The 20,565-nt window shown below is 53.5% G+C and overlaps 1 protein-coding gene across 5 annotated transcripts in view; it reads left to right on the top strand.

Annotated features, from left to right (window-relative positions):
- The window catches only part of IGDCC3 (immunoglobulin superfamily DCC subclass member 3), a 39,832-nt gene that overhangs the window by 16,230 nt on the left and 3,037 nt on the right, over positions 1–20,565 (top strand). For all 5 annotated transcript variants that reach the window (XM_032480935.1, XM_032480933.1, XM_032480934.1 and 2 more), the window contains 9 exons: positions 14,810–14,954; positions 15,285–15,415; positions 15,791–15,928; positions 17,246–17,404; positions 18,542–18,707; positions 19,004–19,251; positions 19,439–19,603; positions 19,917–20,108; positions 20,270–20,374. In XM_032480935.1, coding sequence (XP_032336826.1) covers positions 14,810–14,954; positions 15,285–15,415; positions 15,791–15,928; positions 17,246–17,404; positions 18,542–18,707; positions 19,004–19,251; positions 19,439–19,603; positions 19,917–20,108; positions 20,270–20,374 — 1,449 coding nt within the window. The remainder of the gene's footprint in view (positions 1–14,809; positions 14,955–15,284; positions 15,416–15,790; positions 15,929–17,245; positions 17,405–18,541; positions 18,708–19,003; positions 19,252–19,438; positions 19,604–19,916; positions 20,109–20,269; positions 20,375–20,565) is intronic.

Consider the following 20,565-nt stretch of genomic DNA (forward strand, 5'->3'; position numbering starts at 1 on the left):
TCTCTAAACCAACTAACTGAGCAGATCAACTAACCAGGTAGAATGCGGGGGAGTCGCTCTGCAGCAGCAGGTGCTGTGATGCTAAGGGGGCTTAAGGCTCTAAAGCGTTAGGCAGAAGAAATATGACTCTAAGACGAAGATTTAGGAGAATTATAAAGAAAAACATTATGATCATATTGGAGGTTATGACCGGGGTTAGATTAAACCTTGACTCAGGATCGGCTCAGACAAACAATGAGCTATACTTAGATTTTTCTCTCCTTTAAAAAGCACGCTTTTCCTGTATCACTGTTACAGTTAGCGCTTGGTAACGTCAAATGTGGTTGATCAGTCAAAACAAGGAACAATTTTGGCTGCCATTCATTGTCTCTCAACAAGTGTTGTCCATTCTTTAATTTTATTCTCAGATAAACGGATGGATGGGTGGGTAAGATGGATGATCCTGTTTAAGAGTTTGGTTATGGGCTGCCCACAAAAGGCTTATTATCTAGTTGTGGTGACATGGACATTAGAAAAGATTGATGCCTCAGAAAGAGCTTTGTAATATGCATCATATGCTCAGGGATCCTGGGTCAGCCCGACAGCCTACTGTTGATCTGAGACCTTTTTATCACTTGGTAAGCCTGATAGGACATTGGGTCTTCTGTATGACAATCTTCCTCCAGGCAGAAATAACCTAAGAACCCATCAGAAAGGATTAGAAATTCTGTACTTCCAGGAAAAGGATACATGGAACCGAAGGATATAAAAGCAGGTCAGTTCTCAAGTCAACAAATCTCAAAGAGCATCTGCCCTATACATACCTGCCTCTGAGTTGTGTACTCTGAGGGATAGAAAGATAAGTTACCTCTTGATCTTGAAGGACATAATCTCTTCTTCCCACCCGACCAAAAAGCAAACTTACTGGGTGGTGGCGGTGAAGAGACAGCAGCCAGATAAAGCAGGGAATCTGGGAATCTGTTGAATGCATAAATAGTGGTCATCAACTTGTCCATCTGCACTGTGATCCTTGAGTGCTGATTTCTAAGTTGAGCTCTATCACATCCTCATACAAGAAAAAAGGGAAATGCCCCAGGCTAGTCTGGTTTCTGATAATGAGTCAGTTTCCACCTGCACGTAGTTGGAACTCCAATCTTTCCTATCCATCCACCACTCTCCTCGGGATCTTTCTTGCCTCAGAACAGTGGCCTCTGTGCTTCTGCCATTACATCTGAATGGTGACACCTGACTCTGCAGACTTTAGATAATTTGGACGTCCCCTTTCCAACCATTTCCCTCTTCCTCCCTGAACATGCCAGTCCCTTCTTCAGTCCAGGCTCCCGCCAGCTCTCCATTTCCTGTCCCCTTCTTTTCAGGGCCCTGCTCCTCTCCTCACATCTCTCCGGGCCATACCCTGACCTTCTCCAGCCCTTTCAGCTGGTGGCACACAGTTGGGCACTGAGGGAAATGAATTCCCGACTCCTCTCATTGTTTCATGTGTTCCCAACGAAATCTCATTAGGCCGTTGAAAGCCGGGCTGCGCCTTTTTTTTTTCTGAGTCAGGGATCGAACCGGGCGACCACAGTAGGTGCCTCTAAGAATCTGCCGGTGGTGAATATGAAAACGAGTATTTGTATGTATATGTGTGACTGAAACATTTTGCTCTACACCAGAAATTGACACAACACTGTAAGCTGACTGTATTTCAATAGAAATTAAAAAGAAAAAAAAAATGAACCTGCTTGTGGAGAGGGGAGCCCCGGGGCAGTCCACCCCCAGGGGAGACGGAAACTCCTGCCTCAGTTTCCCCGGTCCGCCGGGGCCCCGGCCCAGCTGGGGAATTTGCCCCGCCGGGGGGAGGGGGTGGCGGGAAATGGTGCCTCGCTCGCCCCAGCGACATCAAACCCTCGTTTGGCGTGCGAGGACAATGGCTGTCTTATTTTCTCCATTCGCCGCGCACAATGCCGGATTCTCTCATTCACCCGCGGCGGTGCGAGCGAGGTAATTAGCCAGCGCCATTCAGCGCGGACACTATTGCTATGCGGGGGGGCGAGGACGCCCGCGTCGGCAGGGATTAGCCGCGGGTCGGGGTGTGCAGCTGCGGCCACTTCAAAGGGGCCCGGCGGCCCGGCCGGCTGTGGGAACCGGCGCCGCCTCCCTCGGGAGCTGCCCCGCCGGCTCGGCCCCGGGCCCTGCGGACGGGGCGACGGGACGCAGCCGGTCCTCCCCCGGCCGGCAGCCGCCCCGCCGCGCCCTCGGCCGGGGCAGGCCCGGCGCTGCCCGGGCTCGAACTCCGGCCGGCGGCCGTTGTCGCCCCCCATCACACTCGCACTTTCATCAGGACCTCAAGTGCTTTTTTCTTTTGAGTCCCGGGAGTCAAAGGGCAAAGAGGGGAAGGTTGGGGGAGGAGCGAGGGGGGTGGGAGCTTGACACAAAGCGCTGACCTCGGCGGAGTGGAGCAGATGGTCCCACTTACTCCTGCCGCCGAGCGAGCGGCTCTCAGGGCCCCAGGCTCGGGGCCCTGACCCCGCCCGGCAGCCGAATGCCTGAACTGGGGCCCCGCGGGGGCCGGGCTCGCACATGCGCCTCCACCCGCCCCGCTGCCCGCTCTGCGCCTCCTGGCACTGGAGTCAGACTGCCTGGACCAGCCGGCCTCGTTGCTCCGGGGCTGGGCTGAGAACCTGCCCTTGTCGGATGCTGGAGCCTGAGGGAAGATTAGGATTCTCAAGAACTTGGCAGGCCAGGGGTTCCCAGTTCTGGCTCTGCGTATGAGGCAGTCTCGTGCGCTTTCACATAAATACAGATTCCTAAGCACCACGCCGGGCCAAGGGATCTGAACTCTGGCAAGTGCAGTGGGGAAATCTGTATTGTTGCCCAGCATCCTAGATTATTCTGACACAGAGCCAAGTTTGAGAAGGGGGGAAGGGGTGCTTAGTCCAAGTCCTTCATTTCATTGAAGAAGTTGAGACTCAAGTAGAGGAAGTAACTTGCCCAAGAATAGACAGTGAATTGTGGCCCAGTGGGGACTTGGGTGGAAGAGAACGAAAGAAACTCATAGGCTAGTAGGTGAGTGAAGTGTGAGCAGCTGACTCTCAGACAGTCTGACAGGGGCTAGGAGAGAGGCACATTAAAGGCAGGAATTAATTCTGCCTCCTTTGTGGGATGTGAAAGATGGGATGCTAGTAGAAAAGGGACAGCAGAAGTAAAGAAATATAAGCGTGAACATCCGTGATGGGAAGGCAAATTGTCTCACATGGTCAGAGTACAAATCACATGAAGAGAGAATTAGCTGCATTTGAAGCTGGAAAGATGAAATAGGACCTAATAATGGAGACCTTAAATGCCATCCCAAGGAGAGTACCTTGATTCAAGGCAGTGGAGAAGCACCAAAGGGGTCTGATGATCACATTGGATATTCAGGAGGATAATTATGGCTTCAGGATGGGGGAAGAAGGGGAGGGAGAGAAGACTGGAACTGGGAAGTCTAGAGGGGGGAAAGCTATTGCAGAAACAGCTGAGCGTGGTAAGAGCCTAAACCAAGGCAATGGGATGGAAAAGGGAGGGTAGACCAGGATTCGGTGACCAGCTAGCTGCGGTGGGGAGAGGGAGAAGGCTGGGAAAGAGAGCCCTTGGTTTGTTTCAGCTTTCGCAGTTGGTATATGATGAGGCTGTTGATAAGAGTCACAGGAAAAGGAAGCGGTTATGTGTGAGTGTGGTGATTCCACTGAATTTAAAAGAGAGCCTTTGAAACGCTCTACAGATGATTCCTAGGGCTTTAGGAGACCTCCGACCACTAGACGGCAGCAGTGAGGTTCCCCAAATCAGTCTACTTCCAAGAGTTGTAAGCCCTATCCAACCAAGAAACTCCATGACCCTCCCATGGAATGTAGGCCTCCCTCTTCCACCCCACCCCACCCCAAAACAGCTAAGGCTTCTTCTGGAAGAGTTGGAAGGCCTGCAGGCCTTAAACTGTTGTGGTTCAGTGTTGAGCTGCTAGAGATTCTGCAGAGCCATGAGAGGTTAAGTGCAGCATCAGATCAAGTTTAGCTATAGGACAGGGTCCTTTTAAGGATAGAGAGAGACCCAGTTTACCCAGTGTTATCCTAGAATCTTAATGGTATGGACCTTAGGGATTGCCTTGTCTGTTCTCCTCTACTCCCATTTTATAGATGAGAAAACCAGGGTTGGAATTGAAAGGTCACATAGGGAGTCTTTGACAGAGCCAGGCATGATCCCAGATCAGCTCTCCATTACCTAACCCCTACTATATTAGTCCCTACAAATCCTAATATATGGTTCTGGAAATTTGGGGGAAGTGTCTGTTTTTGTTGAGTTGTCCTCATGGTCATGTGAAAGCAATTTACTTAATAGCTCCAGCCTGGGCCCCCCTAACCAGACACCCTTCCGGGAGGTGAGGGAGATCCGGTATCCTGACCAGAATGATGGAAGTTAAGGATGTTGTGGGCCCAGGCAGGTTTACATAAGGAAGATTGGTGACCCTGACACGGGACGGAGACGTGCAGTCTGTGCAGAGGGGCTCTGCTGGGCCTGGACGATTTTCAAGTCTAAGGCAGAGAGAGCGTCCCAAGGCACCTCCTAGCTCCTGACCCTGCACCCTGGGCTGGTGCTTGGAAGCAGATGTGCCTCAAAGGCTACAGCCGGATGAGGCTTTATAACTTGTCCAACTCAACTCCCCCATTTTACAGAGGAGGAAACAGAGGCCCAGAGAGGGGCTTTGGCTTTATCTGGATCATACGTCCAGTTATGAAAAGACTTAAGTCATTCACTGCTACCTTTCCCTTTAGCACGTCCACCTCCCCTCCACACCCCCAGTCACCCCATGGAAGCTGCTAGCATCTCACAATGCTTTGTCCTCCCCCTGCGAGAGCAGGAAAATAAATTGCTTCTCTATTTTATAAGGCCCTACAGGTGACAGGGTAACCCTCCAGGCCCCATCCTGGCAGTTTGGTTTCCTGGCTTGCCAATTTGGAAATGCTCACCTGGGGACTAGGGTCTGGGTTGTTTATTTACCTGTGTTAACAGAATTTAGGAAACGTGTGGGCTCAGTGACCATTAGTGGGGTAATAACACCACCTTATCACAGTGCTTATCTCCATCAGTTACACTCTATGAAACCTACCTCAAACCCTGGGGGAATTCAGTTCAAGTGAAGTCCGCTGTGTCCTGGGTGTCTCTGAATATGAGGCGGCATGGTGCTCTTAAGGGTCTAGGATGTTGTGTGCCTCTGTGACTTTTCTGTGCCAGTGTCTGCAGGTACGATCTGTCATGTTTGAGCAGCATTTGAATGTGTGTGTGTCTCACAGTTGTGATGCAGGAAGAGTACTGGGTTTAGAGTTAGACCACTCTAAGTTCAAGTGCTGGCTTCAGCATCATTAAATGTTAATGTGTGATCATCCTGAAATGGCTGTGTGACCTTAAGCAAGTTACTTAACCTCTCTGAGCCTCAGAAGGCTCCTTTCTTTCCCTTCCTTTCAGGGTTATACTGATATAATATGTTACCTTTGACCATCAGTGGTTTCTGCAGGTGTCTGTTGTTCAGGGATGTTATTACTATGCTAGTACCTAAGGTCTTGGTCTTCGTGCTTTCACCCTTCTGATATTTCTTAGGAGCTTGGGTGGAAAATCTAAGGACAGGGCCTGTGGGGTGGAGGGCTTTTGCTCCTGGGATGCCAGAACATCCTCTGGGACACATTAGCAGTCAGTCAGTATCTGTTGAAAGAATGCTTAGAGTTGATACAGTGGGGGGGGGGGGGTGTAAATAAGACAGATGACTTTCTCAAACCCCAAACCAGGGCACATCCTCTGACTTAGCCTGATATGTAGGATGAGAATAAGGCAAAATATTTGAAATTGGGACTGCTTTTGAAAACCTAGCAATGGGGTAGGTAGGGTGTTCACATGGAGTAGGTGATACTTTTTCCCTCTTTCCCCTCCCCTGATTGTGCAGGGGCCACACGGAAAGCCGTGGGGCATTCCCACCCGGTGGCACATCCAGTGTGCCACAGCAGGCAGGCTCATCACCTGTGTCCCTCAGCACATCCTCCCGCAGGCACACTTCACACCCTCCACAGCAGGCTGGAGGCAGGGGAGGGAAGGGGCACTCATGGCTTGATCTAGAGGAAGAAGTGGAGCCTCCGAATTGTGGGCTGAATAATTAAAAATAGGGCTTTGAGAGGTTTTATTCTCCTTGGGTTGTAAAAGCCCAGTGCAGTGACCTCCAGGTTGCCTCCCCTGCAGCTGTGCCTCCAGGGGGCCTTACCTTCCATTGGAATCAAAGATTAAGCCGTAAAAGTTCGATTGCTGGCCAGCCTACAGTGGGCCAACAGCTGGATGCAGGGACTTTCCCAAGCTGAGTTTGGCTCCCCACTGTCCCCCACCTCCCCCCCCCCCCATTTGTCAGAGGTGGCCGCCAGGAGGGAGGGGAGAGACGTGGATTTATGGCTGCTGACTTGAAAGACAAAGTTGCCTTTTGTGTTAGAATTGGGGCCGGGGGAGTGGTGAGCTGGTGGTGGTGTGGGAGGGTGGGAGGGAGGGGCTGGGGTTCAGGGGCCCAAGGCACGGGGTAAGGGGCTTGTGGAGGCAGACAAAAGGGTCCAGAGGCTTCTCAGAGCAGGGTCACCAGGCAAATGCTCAGATGAATCAATCACCCCCAAGTGAAGCTGAGCAGGGCCTCTGAGCCATCACAGTCCCCATCCACCCACACCCATCCAACACCCAAACCCCACACAGTGATTTCCCCCTGCCCCACCAAAAAAAAAAAAAGCAAAACCATACTCTTTGGATTCAGAGCCTTAATTCAGCTTTCAGACTTCCCATTGGAGGCCCAGAGAAGTAAATACAGGTCTTCTGAGTTCATACTTTCCCCTACCCCAAATGTCAACAGCCAATCAGTGTGGGGGTTCTTCCCTAACAGAGCCAAAGTCAAGGGCAAGGTGGAGACCCAGATATTGGGGAGACTTGGACAGAGTGTTGGGGAGGCTGAGCCTGGGCCAGAAAACCCTGATGACAAGACCAATATCCCACTGGGGACTGTGGCAGGTCGCCAGCCTCCCAGGACTCGATTCCTCTGCCATCGTCTCCCTCCTTCCCATGCACGTTTAGAGATGGGACATTTGTAAGTGCTTTGCCGAGTTTAAAGAGCATACGAGGTGGGACTTGGCTGGCCTTCTTGCCCTCCAGGGGTCACTCTGCCTGGTGGGTCTGGGTGGAGGCCAGAGTAGCCATCGGGTGTCTGAGTTCAGCAGGTGCTTTAACTACACCTTGGAGAGCCACATCCATCCCCTGGAATGAGCCTGGCCAATAAAGGCATGAGTTTATGGGCTTCATAAACATTTTACTAGAGAAATCAAGGCCTCAATTACCCAATGGCTTCTTCCAACTGACAGCTTGCCTGTTGGGGACCCCGTGAAGCCCCCAGGCAGAAGTGAAATAGAAGCCAAACTCTGGTTTATACCTGGCTACCCACTTCCCCCTGCACTGACCCTCTCTCCATTCAGCCCTTGCAAATTCTGTCTTTATCCACTTCTCCAGAAGGCTCTACCACTCATTCTTAGAGCCTTTGCCTTTCCGTGGGACGATGGCTACCCTCTTGGAGGAGACAGCCCCTGCCCCCACCTCCCCATCCCACCATGCTCTTCCATAAACTCTCAGCACTTTTAACTCAAGATTTTACTACTTTTCCTCAACAATAACTAGCAAGTATTTGCTATTTTCCAAGAACTGTGCTAAGCACTTTGCAAATAGATCTTCTTGAGTGTCCCTAGGGCAGCAGTTGTGGTGAAATGAGCCATTATCATCCCTATTTTATCAGTGAGAAAAATAGAGGTTCCGAGAGACTTAGTAACTTACTCAAGGTCACAGGGCTAAGAGTGGTGGTTTTGAGTTTTGAACCCAGTTCTGTATGATTCCAGAGCTGGTATTATTAACATCTTCACTCTACCGACTCCCTCAAAGTGCTCTTAGCAAGTATTTCCCCACTAGGAGTAGAAATCTTGTTGCATGAGGCCTTCTCTGCCTTAGGATGTGATCAGATGTGTGGGTCTTGACAGCAGTCTCTGCGTCCATGTGGCCAATAGGGGAGGGAATCTGGCGGGGGCAAGGCTAGGCTAGTGATGAAGATGGGGAAGAAAGAGGGGCTCTCTGGTAGGGCAGCAAGAGAGAGGGAGCAAGACCAAAGCAGCTGTGGGTCTGAGGTCTTGCTGTGGGTCTGGACCAGTGCTGTCCAATGGGACGTTGGAAATATTCTATTGGTGCTGTCCCTTAAGGAAGCCCATAGCCACTTGTGGCTGTCGAGCACTTGAAAGGTAGCTAGCTAGCCAGAGGAACTCAATTTTTAATTTTATTTAATTTTGATTCAAATGGCCACAGGTGGCTAGTGGCTACCATATTGGACAGCACAGGGCTACTCAATACAGATGACGGCTGAAATCTGCTCAGAGTCCTCTGGGGGTGTGAGCTCTGCGGGCTCAGACCGTCCCCAAGGGTCTTCAGGCTCAAGGCAGCTGGACATCGTTTCACATCACTAGTGACTGAAGGTGATATGGGTGCTTTCCTTCAGATGTTTCTCAGGGAACAACCCACACCTTAAGTATTTGAAGGTCTGTTGTGTGAAGAACAAAATTGTGTTTTCTCGAGCAGCACTGTCCAGTGGAAGCATAACACGAGCCACACAGGTGATTTTTAATTTTCTAGTAGTCACATTTACAAAAAGAAACTGGCAAAGTTAATTTCAGTAACAAACCTCAAGAGAGAAGGTAGAGCTCAGTGGCAGAGTGCATGCCTGGAATGCTCAAGGTCCTGGATTCAACCCCTAGTACCGCCATTAAAAAAATAAACAAATTTTTTAAAAAGCCTAATTACCCCAACCAAAAAAAAAATCTTATGAATAACAAACTTTATTTTACTTACCATATCCAAAATACTATTATTCTAACATACAATCATTATTTTAAAATTATTAAGTTTTTAATATTTTTTTAGTACCAAGTCTTTAAAATCCACAATATTATCATTTCAACTTGTAATCAATATTTTAAAAACTACTGTTATCAATTAAAATGATTTTTTCCAACTTTTAAATTGTGGTAAAATACACATAACATAAAATTTACTGTCTTCACCACTTTTAAGTGTGCAGTTCAGTGGCGTTAAGTACCTTCACATTGTTGTGCAAGCCACCAACACCATCCATCTCCAAAATTTCATCCTTCAGAACTTTCATCTCCCAAAAGTGAAACTCTGTTCTCGTTAAACAGTGACTCCCAATCCCGCTTTCCCCCCTGCCCCTGGCAACCACCATTCTACTCTCTGTCTCTAGGAATCTGGCTACTCTTGGTACCTCCTGTAGGTGGAATCATACAGTATTTGTCCCTTTGTGATTGGCTTACTTCACTTAGCATGATGTCCTCAAAGTTCATCCATGTTGTAGTGTGTGTCAGGAATTTCCTTCCTTTTTAAGGCTGAACAATACTCCACTGTGTGCATAAACATGTTTTGTATATCCATTCATCCCTTGATGGACACTTGGGCTGCCTTCACATTTTAGCTATGCTAAATCATGCTGCTATGAAGGTGGATGTACAAATATCTCTTCGAGACCCTGCCTTTAATTCTTTTGGGTGTATACCCAGAAGTGAAATGGCTGGATCACATGGTAGTCCCATTTTTAAGTTTCTAAGGAACCCCCATAACTGTTTTCCTTGGTGGCCACACCAATTTACATCCCCACCAACAGTGCACAAGATTTCTAGTTTCTCCGCATGCTTGCCAACACTTGCTATTTTCTGTTTTTCTGTTCTTGCTTTGATAGTAGCCTTCCCAATGGGTATGAGGTAGCATCTCATTATGGTTTTGATTTGCTTGGTGTCTTTTCGTTTTACACTGAATCTTTGAAATCCAGTATTTATTTTGCATTTACAGCCCATCTCAATTTGGACTGGTCACATTTCAAGTGCTTAATAGCTGGCTACAATATTAGACAATGAGATTCTCAAGGGGGAAGCTGGAGACGGTGGGTGGAAGCACATGGGATTCAGGCATGTCTCTAGTACAAGGGAAAATGCTGCAATCATCTGAGCTGCTCAAGGAGGAGCAAGCATTCGGGGTGTCCCTGGTCCTTGGCAGGGACGGATACAAGGAGGGGGACAGGCCTTGGTGGCCTTTGGAAGAGTAGATTGTGGTTGTTCCTCTTGAATGGCTGTATGAGTGGGGGCAGTCAGTGTCTCAGACCCCTGGTGCCACCAGTTTCTGCAAAGGCTTTGTTCTGACTCTCCATCCCAACATGCCCACTCACCTTTTTGTCATCACACACCAGAGAGGGGTCTGGCCATAACCAAAGGGTTGGAGGCTGGGCTTGGGGGATGCTGCCGGCTTCCTTCCCAGCACTCTGCCTTGACCCTTCCTGCCCTCAGCATCCCCCTGGAGCCTGCCTAATCAGATCCAGGCCTGACCTCGCCAGAGGTCCTGGACCGGGAGGAAAGTCCCCCTCCCCTCCCTGAGCCGCTGTGGATCTGGCTCTCAGGAGACCCCCTCCCCTCTGGTGATTTATAGGAGTGTCCGGGAGCCATTTCCTGCCTGGTTCTGCTCCCTTGCAGCCCAGCGGGTTGCCGGGATCTCGCTCTGGCTCTGACCCTCCCTCCTCATGGCCTGGCTGTACCCGTGGCGGGGACAGGGAGTGGCAGGGAGATTCCTTCTCAGATTATTTAGGGACAAAGGTGATTTCTTCTTCCTTTCTCCACAATGGCCCCCGAGCAGGTCTTTGTCCTTCCTGTCACTTTCTCTGCTCCTTATACTGGAAGGGGCTCCCAACACTACCCACTCCCATATCCCAGTTTAAAGTGAGGAGCCCCAAAATGGCCCCTACCTGACCAACAGGTGTCAGTGGGAGAAAAAAGCATTAGCAGCCACGCACCACAGCACCCACTTCGTGTCCACCAGCCGTGAGCCACGCTGCCACCCACACCAGCCACAGACAGTGTCTCCAGCACAATAGTAACCTGTGTCCCACCACACAGTGAACCTCCAGGATGACTTGTTCAGGCGTCAGGGTTTTCAGAGATCGAGCCCTTGGCCCCACATGGCCATGGTTGCCCAAAGACCCCCCCCTTCCCCAGAGAGACACAATGAGGGACAGTTCCTCAGCTCTGTGGCCTGCTAGTACAAGCCAAACCTGTCCCATGCTGAGAGATCAGAGATCTAAGTGGCCCCAAGAAACTTTCTCCCCGACTTCCTAAAGACAAAATGCTGTTGCCTGTGAACTCGGAGTGAATGCGAGACTCCAAGAGACCCCGGCTAAGCTGAGTGTGGGCACAGGCCTGTTTATGAAGGCAGCAGGAGTCAAAGCTGGCAGGCCCTGAGGAGTACCTGCTCACCCCTTCGTTTGTGAATGAAAGTCCTGGCAGTCTTGTTACCGAAGTCCAAGCTCATACTGCTCACCACACAACAGGCCAATAAACTGAGAGACAAGTTGTTAGGGGCAAGGAATAGTGACTTTATTCGGAAGACCAAGAAGATGGTGGACTAGAGTCCCAAAGAACCGTCTTACCCGAGTTGGGATGGTAGTTTCTTTTATAGAACAAAGAGGGAGAAGTATGGAGGTAGAGTTAAAAAAGTGGTGAGTTGTTGCAAATATTTCCTGGGTCTGGCCAGACTCCGGAGGGGATGTGTTAATTCCTTCCTTCCTGCACTCATTTACAGGTGAGCCTGGTCAGAATGTTTCCTGTGAGCTAAACAAAGATGTTTTAGCTTAAAGCTCAGGCATGGAGACTGGGTTCCCGGAGATGGGCCATTATGTGTACTTTAAGCTATAGGCAACATCCCTTTGGCGATTAACTTGTAGCAAAAGCAATAGAGCACAAAGCTTAGAAGAAAAGCAACAGATCCAGTATGGAGTCAGATTTGCTTTTCCCTATTACACTCTGACACTGCCTGCCCAGGGTCTCACGGCAATCTCCTAGGACACCTAAGGGATATACAGAGCCGACTGAAGGGCTGGGTAGGGGCGGGATGAAGGGGAGGGAAGAAGGAGCCTCAGATAAAGGACCACACCATCCTCCTGCACCTCCTCCCCTGGACCACACCTGTACCCTCAGCTGGGCTCCAAGGGGATGGGACTGAGGAACTGCCTCTGAAGCTCATTATCCTCCCAGCCACTTGCAACACAGCAGAGGGCTTGGGGTGTGAACCTTCAGATTTGGGGCTGGGAGAACCACCAACCGGGCCTGGGCCTCGGTTTCCCTTTCATAGAATGAATGTATGGGCTTTGGAATGAGTGGTTTTCAAGCACGTTTAAAAGCAAAGCTACCCTTCAAATGAAATGTTTGGCAGAACTGCGGTTAAGTAAAGCAGATAGAGAAGTTCGGCGAGGTGCTGCTCTGATGGAAGGGAGACGTGGCGCTGTGGGCAGGGAGGGTCCCCAGCTGCATCCCAGGGGCCCCAGGGGATGCTTTAGACTCTGTCGTACTGCAATGTGAGATGTTCAGACTGGCTCCTTACCTACCAGCCCTTCCTCTCCAGCATCACATTCAACCCATGCTTTGTCATTGTGCAGTTTTGGGGGGAGAAGGAAGGTAGAGGCAGACTTTCTCCATCCTCTGTGCCCTGATGAGAAGCAGCTCTTTCCCCCTGTATCTTCTCAGGCCAGCTCCTAGCTCTAGGCACCTCCAGGGAGCCCAGGAAGGGGGCTGGAAACACAAAGGATTCGGTTCCTTAATGAGGAGGCGTCTGTAGTCAGCAGAGCCATTAGTCCCCGCCCCGGGTCCCTGGGGGGGCTGCAGGCCCCTCTCCAGCTGGAGTGAGGAGGGGGCAGGCAGCTCCCTAGCTCCAGAATGGAGCCAACTGGGGTTGAGGGGGGTGCGGCGCACAGACAGCTGCCCCAGGGACCTGGGTGCCCTCTCCACTCCCTAGGCCTGCCTCCAGCCCTGCCTCCTGGAGACTGAAGCCTGGAAGCAGTAGAGGGGCCTCAGCAGCCATCAGCCCCCTCCTCCAAACCCCAGGGCTGACCTGCAGGCCCTTGGCCAAACACAGCCTTCGGCCTGAGACACGGCAGGCTGACCTCACATTGCTCCCTGGGGATTGTCCCACCCAGCCTGATGGGGACACCAGCTGGGGCACTTGCCCCTGCCTCCCGCCCCTAGGGCCCCAAGGTACCCTTTGTAAGGGCTATACCTACATGGGGACATGTGTGATTGATTATCTACACAGGATCAGAATCACACACCAGCCACAGGAGCTGAGGGATACAAACCCCCATTCACCCAGCCTTGGACACTCACACCGCATACACAGAGAGAGCTTCCTGGCAAGCACAGCCCTGCACACACACGAGGAGGAGCTCACACCCATCCGCGAACTCCCAGGAGGCCCCGAGAGAGGAGGAGGCAGGGCTGGGGATTTTTATGCATGTTTATATTTAATGAACCACATGCAAATGAGATGGAGAACGTGCCATAAAAGAGTCGGCCCCCAGAGACTCCGGGAAGGAGGGCACAAAGGCTTGGCCTTCCTGAGCTGCCCTGGAGTCCTGAACAGGCCGGGAATTGAGGAGGACTGAGACAGGGTGTGCCCACCCACACCAGGGAGCCAGAAGCAGGAGCCAGGACCAGCTCCAGTGTCCCTGCTGCTGTGGGGGGAGGGCTCCTTCTGGGAGGGGACAACTGTCCCAGTTGATGGAGTGTTGGAGGGGAGGGGCTGCCTGCCTGGACAGATGGTGAGCCGCCTTCCCGCACTTGAAGCAAAGTGGATTTTAATGAAATCACAGCCCTGATGCTGAAGCTGGGAGCCCGCATGGGAGGGGCCCCTTCCCTAAGCTTTACAAGATGGGGGGTGGGGATGGGTGGGAACGAGGATGGGCAGGAACACTTAACCAGCCTAAAATGGGGTGGCGGGAGCACCACAGCCCCTCCTATGATCAGAGTTCAAGCAGTTAGTTTCAGATTCCCAGAAGGTGGGAGGGGGCGGGCCTGAATATTTATGACACATTGAAATGTAGATTGGTAGGTCTGACAGTCTTCTGAGGGGCTTGTCACCTTGGATGGATACACCACCCTCTTGGGGTAAATTGAGAAACTGGAAGAAATGGGGGCTAGGGGTGATGATGAAGGGCCAGAAAAGCTCCTGGGAGCTGGTAACTAGGGCCAAACAACCAGTGGCCTTGCTGGGTGACACTGGGCTAATCTCTTCCCCTCTCTGGGCCTGTTTCCTATTCTGTAAAATGTGCAGCACAATACTTAGCACTTTCCTACCTTAGGGGGAGTTTATACAAATAAATCTGAAAGCAGCTGAAATAGTGGGGAGCAGGCTTTGGGGGCAAGGCCTTTGTGGGTCAGCGGCCCAAGATTTCCCTGTTAGAGGCTTTTCATCAGAGAATTTGTCCAGACCTTTCTGAGGTGTCCCTGCCCAGCCTATACCATCCCTCCGGGGGAGAGGGTTCCCACAGGTAGGACAGGGTAAGAGCTGACGTGTCCCTGCCAAGCAGCTACCCTGCCTCTGCCCCTGCGGGTGAGCTCCAGGACTCCGGGACACGGGCCTGGGGCTCCCCATGCCCTCTCCCGTCCCACGCCCTCTACCATCCCCTCTGCACCTCAGCAGTGGGCCTTTCCCAGCACATTTCCCTTTCTTTCTTTTTTTTAAAAATAAACATTTATTTATTTATTTATTTATCTGCTTGGAGCGGGGTTGGGGGGTCATTAGGTTTATTTACTTATTTTTAGAGGAGGTACTGGGGATTGAACCTAGGACCTCATGCATGCTAAAGCATGCATTCTACCACTTGAGCTACACCCTCCCTGACACTTCCCCTTTCTTTCTCCAGCCATGTCCGACTTCCACGTGCATCCCCAGGCCACTGTGGGTGAAGAGGGCGGAGTGGCCCGCTTCCAGTGCCAAATCCACGGGCTTCCCAAACCCCTGATCACCTGGGAGAAGAACAGAGTCCCCATCGACACGGACAATGAGAGGTGAGCCTCGGGCGGGAAGATGGAGGGAAGACCAAGAGGCAGGCCCAGGGTCCCGGCCTTGAAGGAGGCCTGCCTGCAGCCTCCAAGCTGGTGCTTCTGCAATTTTGCTGAGACTGAGTAATCTCTGTGGCTTTGGGCCCAGATTCAATACTCAAATCCATGCGAAGACGTGTGTCTGACTGTTGTCAAGGCTGGAATTGCAGGTGGGAGTCCCCGAGGATGTCTGTGATGATGACAGTGACACTGGGACCGTGCCGAGGCAATGGGCTGTGTCCGCGATGCTGAGTGTCCCTGTGGCCGTGGTTGACCGTGCCCCGCCACCCCCCACAGGTACACACTGCTGCCCAAGGGGGTCCTGCAGATCACAGGACTTCGAGCTGAGGACAGCGGCGTCTTCCACTGTGTGGCCTCAAACATCGCCAGCGTCCGGGTCAGCCACGGGGCCAGGCTCACTGTGTCGGGTGAGGGTCCCTGGCCCTCCCTCGTTCTTCCCCCAGCCAGCCTCCTGACGTCTCCCCACCCTCAAATTGATCCCCCTTCAACTGAGTCCTGGAGCCTGGTCAGTCAAACGTGTACAGAGTGCCTTCTAAACGCAAAGCTCCGTGCTCCTTGGGGTGAGGGTTCAGAAGGCATCCGAGGCCCCTCCCTGGCTCAGCTCTGCCCGAGGAAGCCCATCGTCTCCTTCTGGGTGCTGGCATCTCCTCTAGGCCCACAGCACTGGGTTCCTGGGCTGCAGCTCATCTCCCACCTGCTGTGTCCCGGGCTGTGTGTTGGGGGAGGGAGGCGGTGAGGAAGGGTCCCAGCTAAAGTGAAGAAATGTGGCACCCCACTCCCAGGCTCGGGCTCCGGGGCCTACAAGGAGCCTACAATCCTCGTGGGGCCTGAGAACCTCACCCTGACCGTGCACCAGACCGCTGTGCTCGAGTGTGTCGCCACGGGCAACCCGCGCCCCATTGTGTCCTGGAGCCGCCTGGGTGAGCCTCATCCTGCAGCCCCAGCCTCTCCTGCCCCCTGGGAGGGCCAGTCTCTTCGCCCAGCTCTGGGGGGAGCTTGGAATCCTGTTTGTTCTCCGTGGGGGTCCATGCTCTCCAAGGCCTGGGGAGGCGGGGGTGTTTCCCTCTCCTTGGCAGGACCAGGGAGGTCCGCCTGCCCACTGCATTCTCCCTCCCCCTGTGCAGATGGCTTAGCTCCCCGGGTTACCTCGAGCAGCCCTAGTAATCCTGCACCCCGCTCCCTTTCTCCGTGCTCCCCTCACCCTCAGCATCACCAGAACCCCTCTGCAGCTCTCAGCGCCCAAAGTCGCTTTCCTGTCCTGCTCATCTCTGCCCTCCACCCCCTGATCAGGATTCCCCAGCCTGCAATCCCAAACCCCTCAAAATCTCAGGCAGTTGTCACACCCTCTCTCTGGGCGCCCCCAGTCTCGAGCCCGGCCCCCTAAATCCCCAGCCTAAATCCCTAGGCAGCTGAAGGAGAGAAATGAAAGGGTGCAGATGGGCCCACATTGTCTGAGTGGAAAGGTCACTGGGGGAAGGAAAGTCTGGAGGGGATGGGGTGGGGTCCGCATTCACAAGGAAACTGCGCCACATTGTAGCAGCTGAGTGATCGGGAAGAAGCAGGCAGCAGGCAGGATAATGGAGTAGATTTCACCACTTCAGGGGCTGAATGGGGAGCTGTCTCCTCGCATTCTGACTGTGCTAATCTGATCCTGGATTGGGGGGAGGGCCCCGGGGCCTGGGAGAGGCTGGAGAAAGTGGCCTCACCGATAGGAGGAGCCCATAAGCCCTGCAAGGACCATCTGGTGTGACATTTCCCAAAGCGTGATCTGCAGGGGGAAAGAATGGCTTGGTGGTGTAACAAGTTTGGGAAACAGAGTTAACCAGGTCCCTTTGCTGCAAGGCTTCTCAGAGCCTTTGTATTCATGGGCATTCGTTGTGACAGTCCAGGAGGGGAATAGGTATATTTCATGGAACTTTTTTCAAGAGAGACAAACCAGGCTGAGAAATGTCCATGGAATCCAGACCCCTTACTTTCCTGAGTGAGAAGCTGAGGGGAAGGGATTTGAAGGTCACCAGCGAGGCAGTGACAATGCTAGGATTAGGACCCAGGTCTCTGCTTCTGGGTGAGTTTTCCACGCTGCACCTGCCACCCCTACAAGGCCGTGATGCTCAGAAGTCAGAGTCAAAGCCTGGGGCTCCTTGGAAGACGGGTGGAATGGCCGATTCCCAGTCTGGACGTTCCTGCCCTGCCCCCTCTTCCACACCCCACTCCCTGACCCTCCCCTTCCTCTTCAGATGGCCGTCCCATCGGGGTGGAGGGCATCCAGGTGCTGGGCACAGGGAACCTCATTATCTCAGACGTGACTGTCCAGCACTCAGGCGTCTACGTCTGTGCGGCCAACAGGCCCGGCACCCGGGTGAGGAGAACAGCACAGGGCCGGCTGGTGGTGCAAGGTATGGACACCCCATCCCCACGCCACCCCTCCACCTGCCCTGTTCCTTGCCTCATGGACATCCCTGGACCAAGCCCAGTGCCTTACACTCACTCCCTCCCTTTCCTGGGCAGCAGCTCTCCCCTCCCCTCCCCAAGAATGTGTGTGTTGGGAAGGGAAGACATTCTTAGTCATCAGGCCCCTCCAGGTGCCATCACTACTCCCAACCCTGTCATTTCCACTTTATAAAATCTCAGCTGGTCTCCCTGACCTGTGTCACTCACATGTGTCCCTCCCCCCACGTGCTGTTCTCATTCACACATGTGGCCCTTCCAAGCTCACACCTGCCTGCACTCTCTCAGTGTGTTTGTCATTTTCACACTCTCACACCCCAGCTCCTGCGTCTCACACACACACACACACACACACACACAGACAGCTGACCTCCACTCCCTTGGGGTGTGAGGGTGGCCTCTGCAGCTGACTGGGTCATCCTGTCCATCCTCCTGCCCTGGAGCTCAACTGTCCCCATGAACTGAACTGAGCTTGGATTCCCACTCTCAGGGGTTCCCTGTGGTTGGTCCCTCCCAGAGCTGGGGAAGAGGTGGGAGAGAGGGGAATGAGGAACTTAAATGCCTGTTTGTTTAGCATTCCATGTGCCGTTAATCTGTCCAAATGAAAGTGATGGAGCATTTCATTTCTCGGGTGTTAATGGAAGCTTGCAGCTTGGGATTGGAGGAGAGTGGAATTGAATGTCAGGGTGAGGGGGGCCGCTACTGAGGGCTCATGCATCTCCCCGTCATTCCTGCCTTCGAGGTGCAGCCAAACCTATTAGCACATTTATTTATTTAACAATTTCCTGAACAGGGAGCTCAGCCTGATTGCTTTCAGATACAAATGTCAGTCTTCTAAAGAGTCATTAAAATGGAGTCCTCTCTTGGGCCTGCCACCATCTCCTGGAGGCTGGGCCATGGTGGAGGGTGGGCTTCACCTGGAGGATTCTCCAAGGGGTGGTTGTGTGTGTCCCCAGCCCACCCTGGCCCCCGCAGACCTCGGGCCCCACCCTCTTCCCTTTCCAACTTCCTTCACTCACCACTGCCCCTCCCTCTCCACCTGACTCCTCACGACCCTCATGCTTCTCTGTACCCCCCACCCCCAGCCCCAGCAGAGTTTGTCCAGCACCCCCAGTCCATCTCCAGGCCAGCTGGGACCACAGCCATGTTCACCTGCCAAGCCCAGGGTGAGCCACCCCCTCACGTCACGTGGTTGAAGAATGGGCAGGTGCTGGGGCCCGGAGGTCACGTCAGGCTCAAGAATAACAACAGGCACGTGTGTGTGGCGTGTGCAGGGGCGAGGCCTGGGGAAGGGGCCGGGGGGTGGCCTGGCATGAGTGGCCTGGGCAGGCTGTGGGCCTCCTGCCAGGGAAGAGTGCTAAATTGGGGATCTGCAAACTTGGGTCTGAGTGAGTCCCAGGTCTGCCCCTAACTTGCTGAGACACCTGGACAAATCTGTTGTCTTCTGGAAGGACTCAGTTTCTCCATCTCTCAAGTGGGGAGATTTAGCCAACCTCCAAGGCTACTCAGGAAGGAGGAGGGGATCTGAGGTTCTCCCTCCCCTGCAGCACCCTGACCATCTCTGGAATCGGCCCTGAAGATGAGGCCATCTACCAGTGCGTGGCCGAGAACAGCGCCGGCTCCTCTCAGGCCAGTGCCAGGCTGACTGTGCTGTGGGCCGAGGGGCTGCCCGGGCCCCCCCTCAACGTGCGGGCCGTCTCTGTGTCGTCCACTGAGGTCCGCGTGTCCTGGAACGAGCCCCTGGTCAACACCAAGGAGATCATCGGCTATGTCCTGCACATCAGGAAGGCTGCCGGTGGGTGGGGGGCCTGCACCCCCTTCATCTTACTCGCTGTTTCCCATCCCTCTCAATCCTGCATGTCCTGACACACGACACCTTCCCTTCTTTCTTCCGGCTGCACCCTGGCTGCCCTCATCTCACCAACACGGGTCGGATTCCCTCATGCCCCTTCACTCCCCTGCCCTACCCTTGGCCTCCTCAGATCCCCCGGAACTGGAGTATCAGGAAGCAGTCAGCAAGAGCACCTTTCAGCACCTGGTGAGCGACCTGGAGCCCTCCACTGCCTACAGCTTCTACATCAAGGCCTACACGCCCCGGGGTGCCAGCTCTGCCTCTGTCTCAACGCTGGCCAGCACTCTAGGCGAAGGTGAGGTCTGGGCACAGAGCACAAAACCACAGATGCTCAGGACATTAGGGCAGAACTGCTGTGCACGGTTGCTCAGGTTGTGCACTGCACAGGGTGCCTTGCCTGAGGCTGAGCCGGGGCTGGGTCTACTTGGAGGAAGGGGTGTCCTTTTCTAATTCACGTAAAGGTGCTATTTGAGTAAGTGGAGGCCCGAGGTCAGAGGCCAGAAAGTGGTCAGGTCCTGGCAGGGTCTGGGTCATGGGTGGCAGGTGGAAGGGTAGAGCTTTGACCACCAAGTCCTCATGTCTCAACTTTCTTCTCGGCTCGCCCGCAGCCCCCGCCCCACCCCCGCTGTCGGTGCGGGTTGTGGGCAGCTCCACCCTGCAGCTGCTGTGGGAGCCCTGGCCCCGGCTAGCCCAGCACGAGGGTGGCTTCAAGCTGTTTTACCGCCCAGCAAGCAAGGCCTCCTTCAATGGCCCCATCCTGCTGCCTGGAACTGTCTCCTCCTACAACCTCAGCCAGCTCGGTGAGGCGAGGCAGGATTCGGCTGGGGCCTGGGGAACGGGCGGGGGTGAGGTGCCTTGTGCCAGGAGGTGGTGTGCGGAGGTCCCCTCCAGTTCCCGCCTGGGGCACAGCTGCCGGGTTGGGACTGGAGTGGTCCGTCAGCAGCCTGGCCTTCCCCCCCAGACCCCACTGCAGTGTACGAGGTGAAGCTGCTTGCCTACAACCAGCATGGGGATGGCAATGCCACAGTCCGCTTCGTGTCTTTGAGAGGAGCATCTGAGAGGACAGGTGAGGGTTGAGGATGGGGTGTGGCCAAAGACTGGCACTCAGGAAGGGAGGCCAGGAGCTCAGAGAGGAGGGGAGCAGGCACCCAGGGAAGGTAGGAGGTGTAGGACAGTACATGCAGCCCTGGGGAACATAGGCTTAGACCTGAATTTACTGTTTGGCTGTGTGACCTTGGGCAAGTTACTTAACCCCTC

Source organism: Camelus ferus, chromosome 6, assembly GCF_009834535.1.
Source record: "Camelus ferus isolate YT-003-E chromosome 6, BCGSAC_Cfer_1.0, whole genome shotgun sequence".
Taxonomy (NCBI): Eukaryota; Metazoa; Chordata; class Mammalia; order Artiodactyla; family Camelidae; genus Camelus; species Camelus ferus.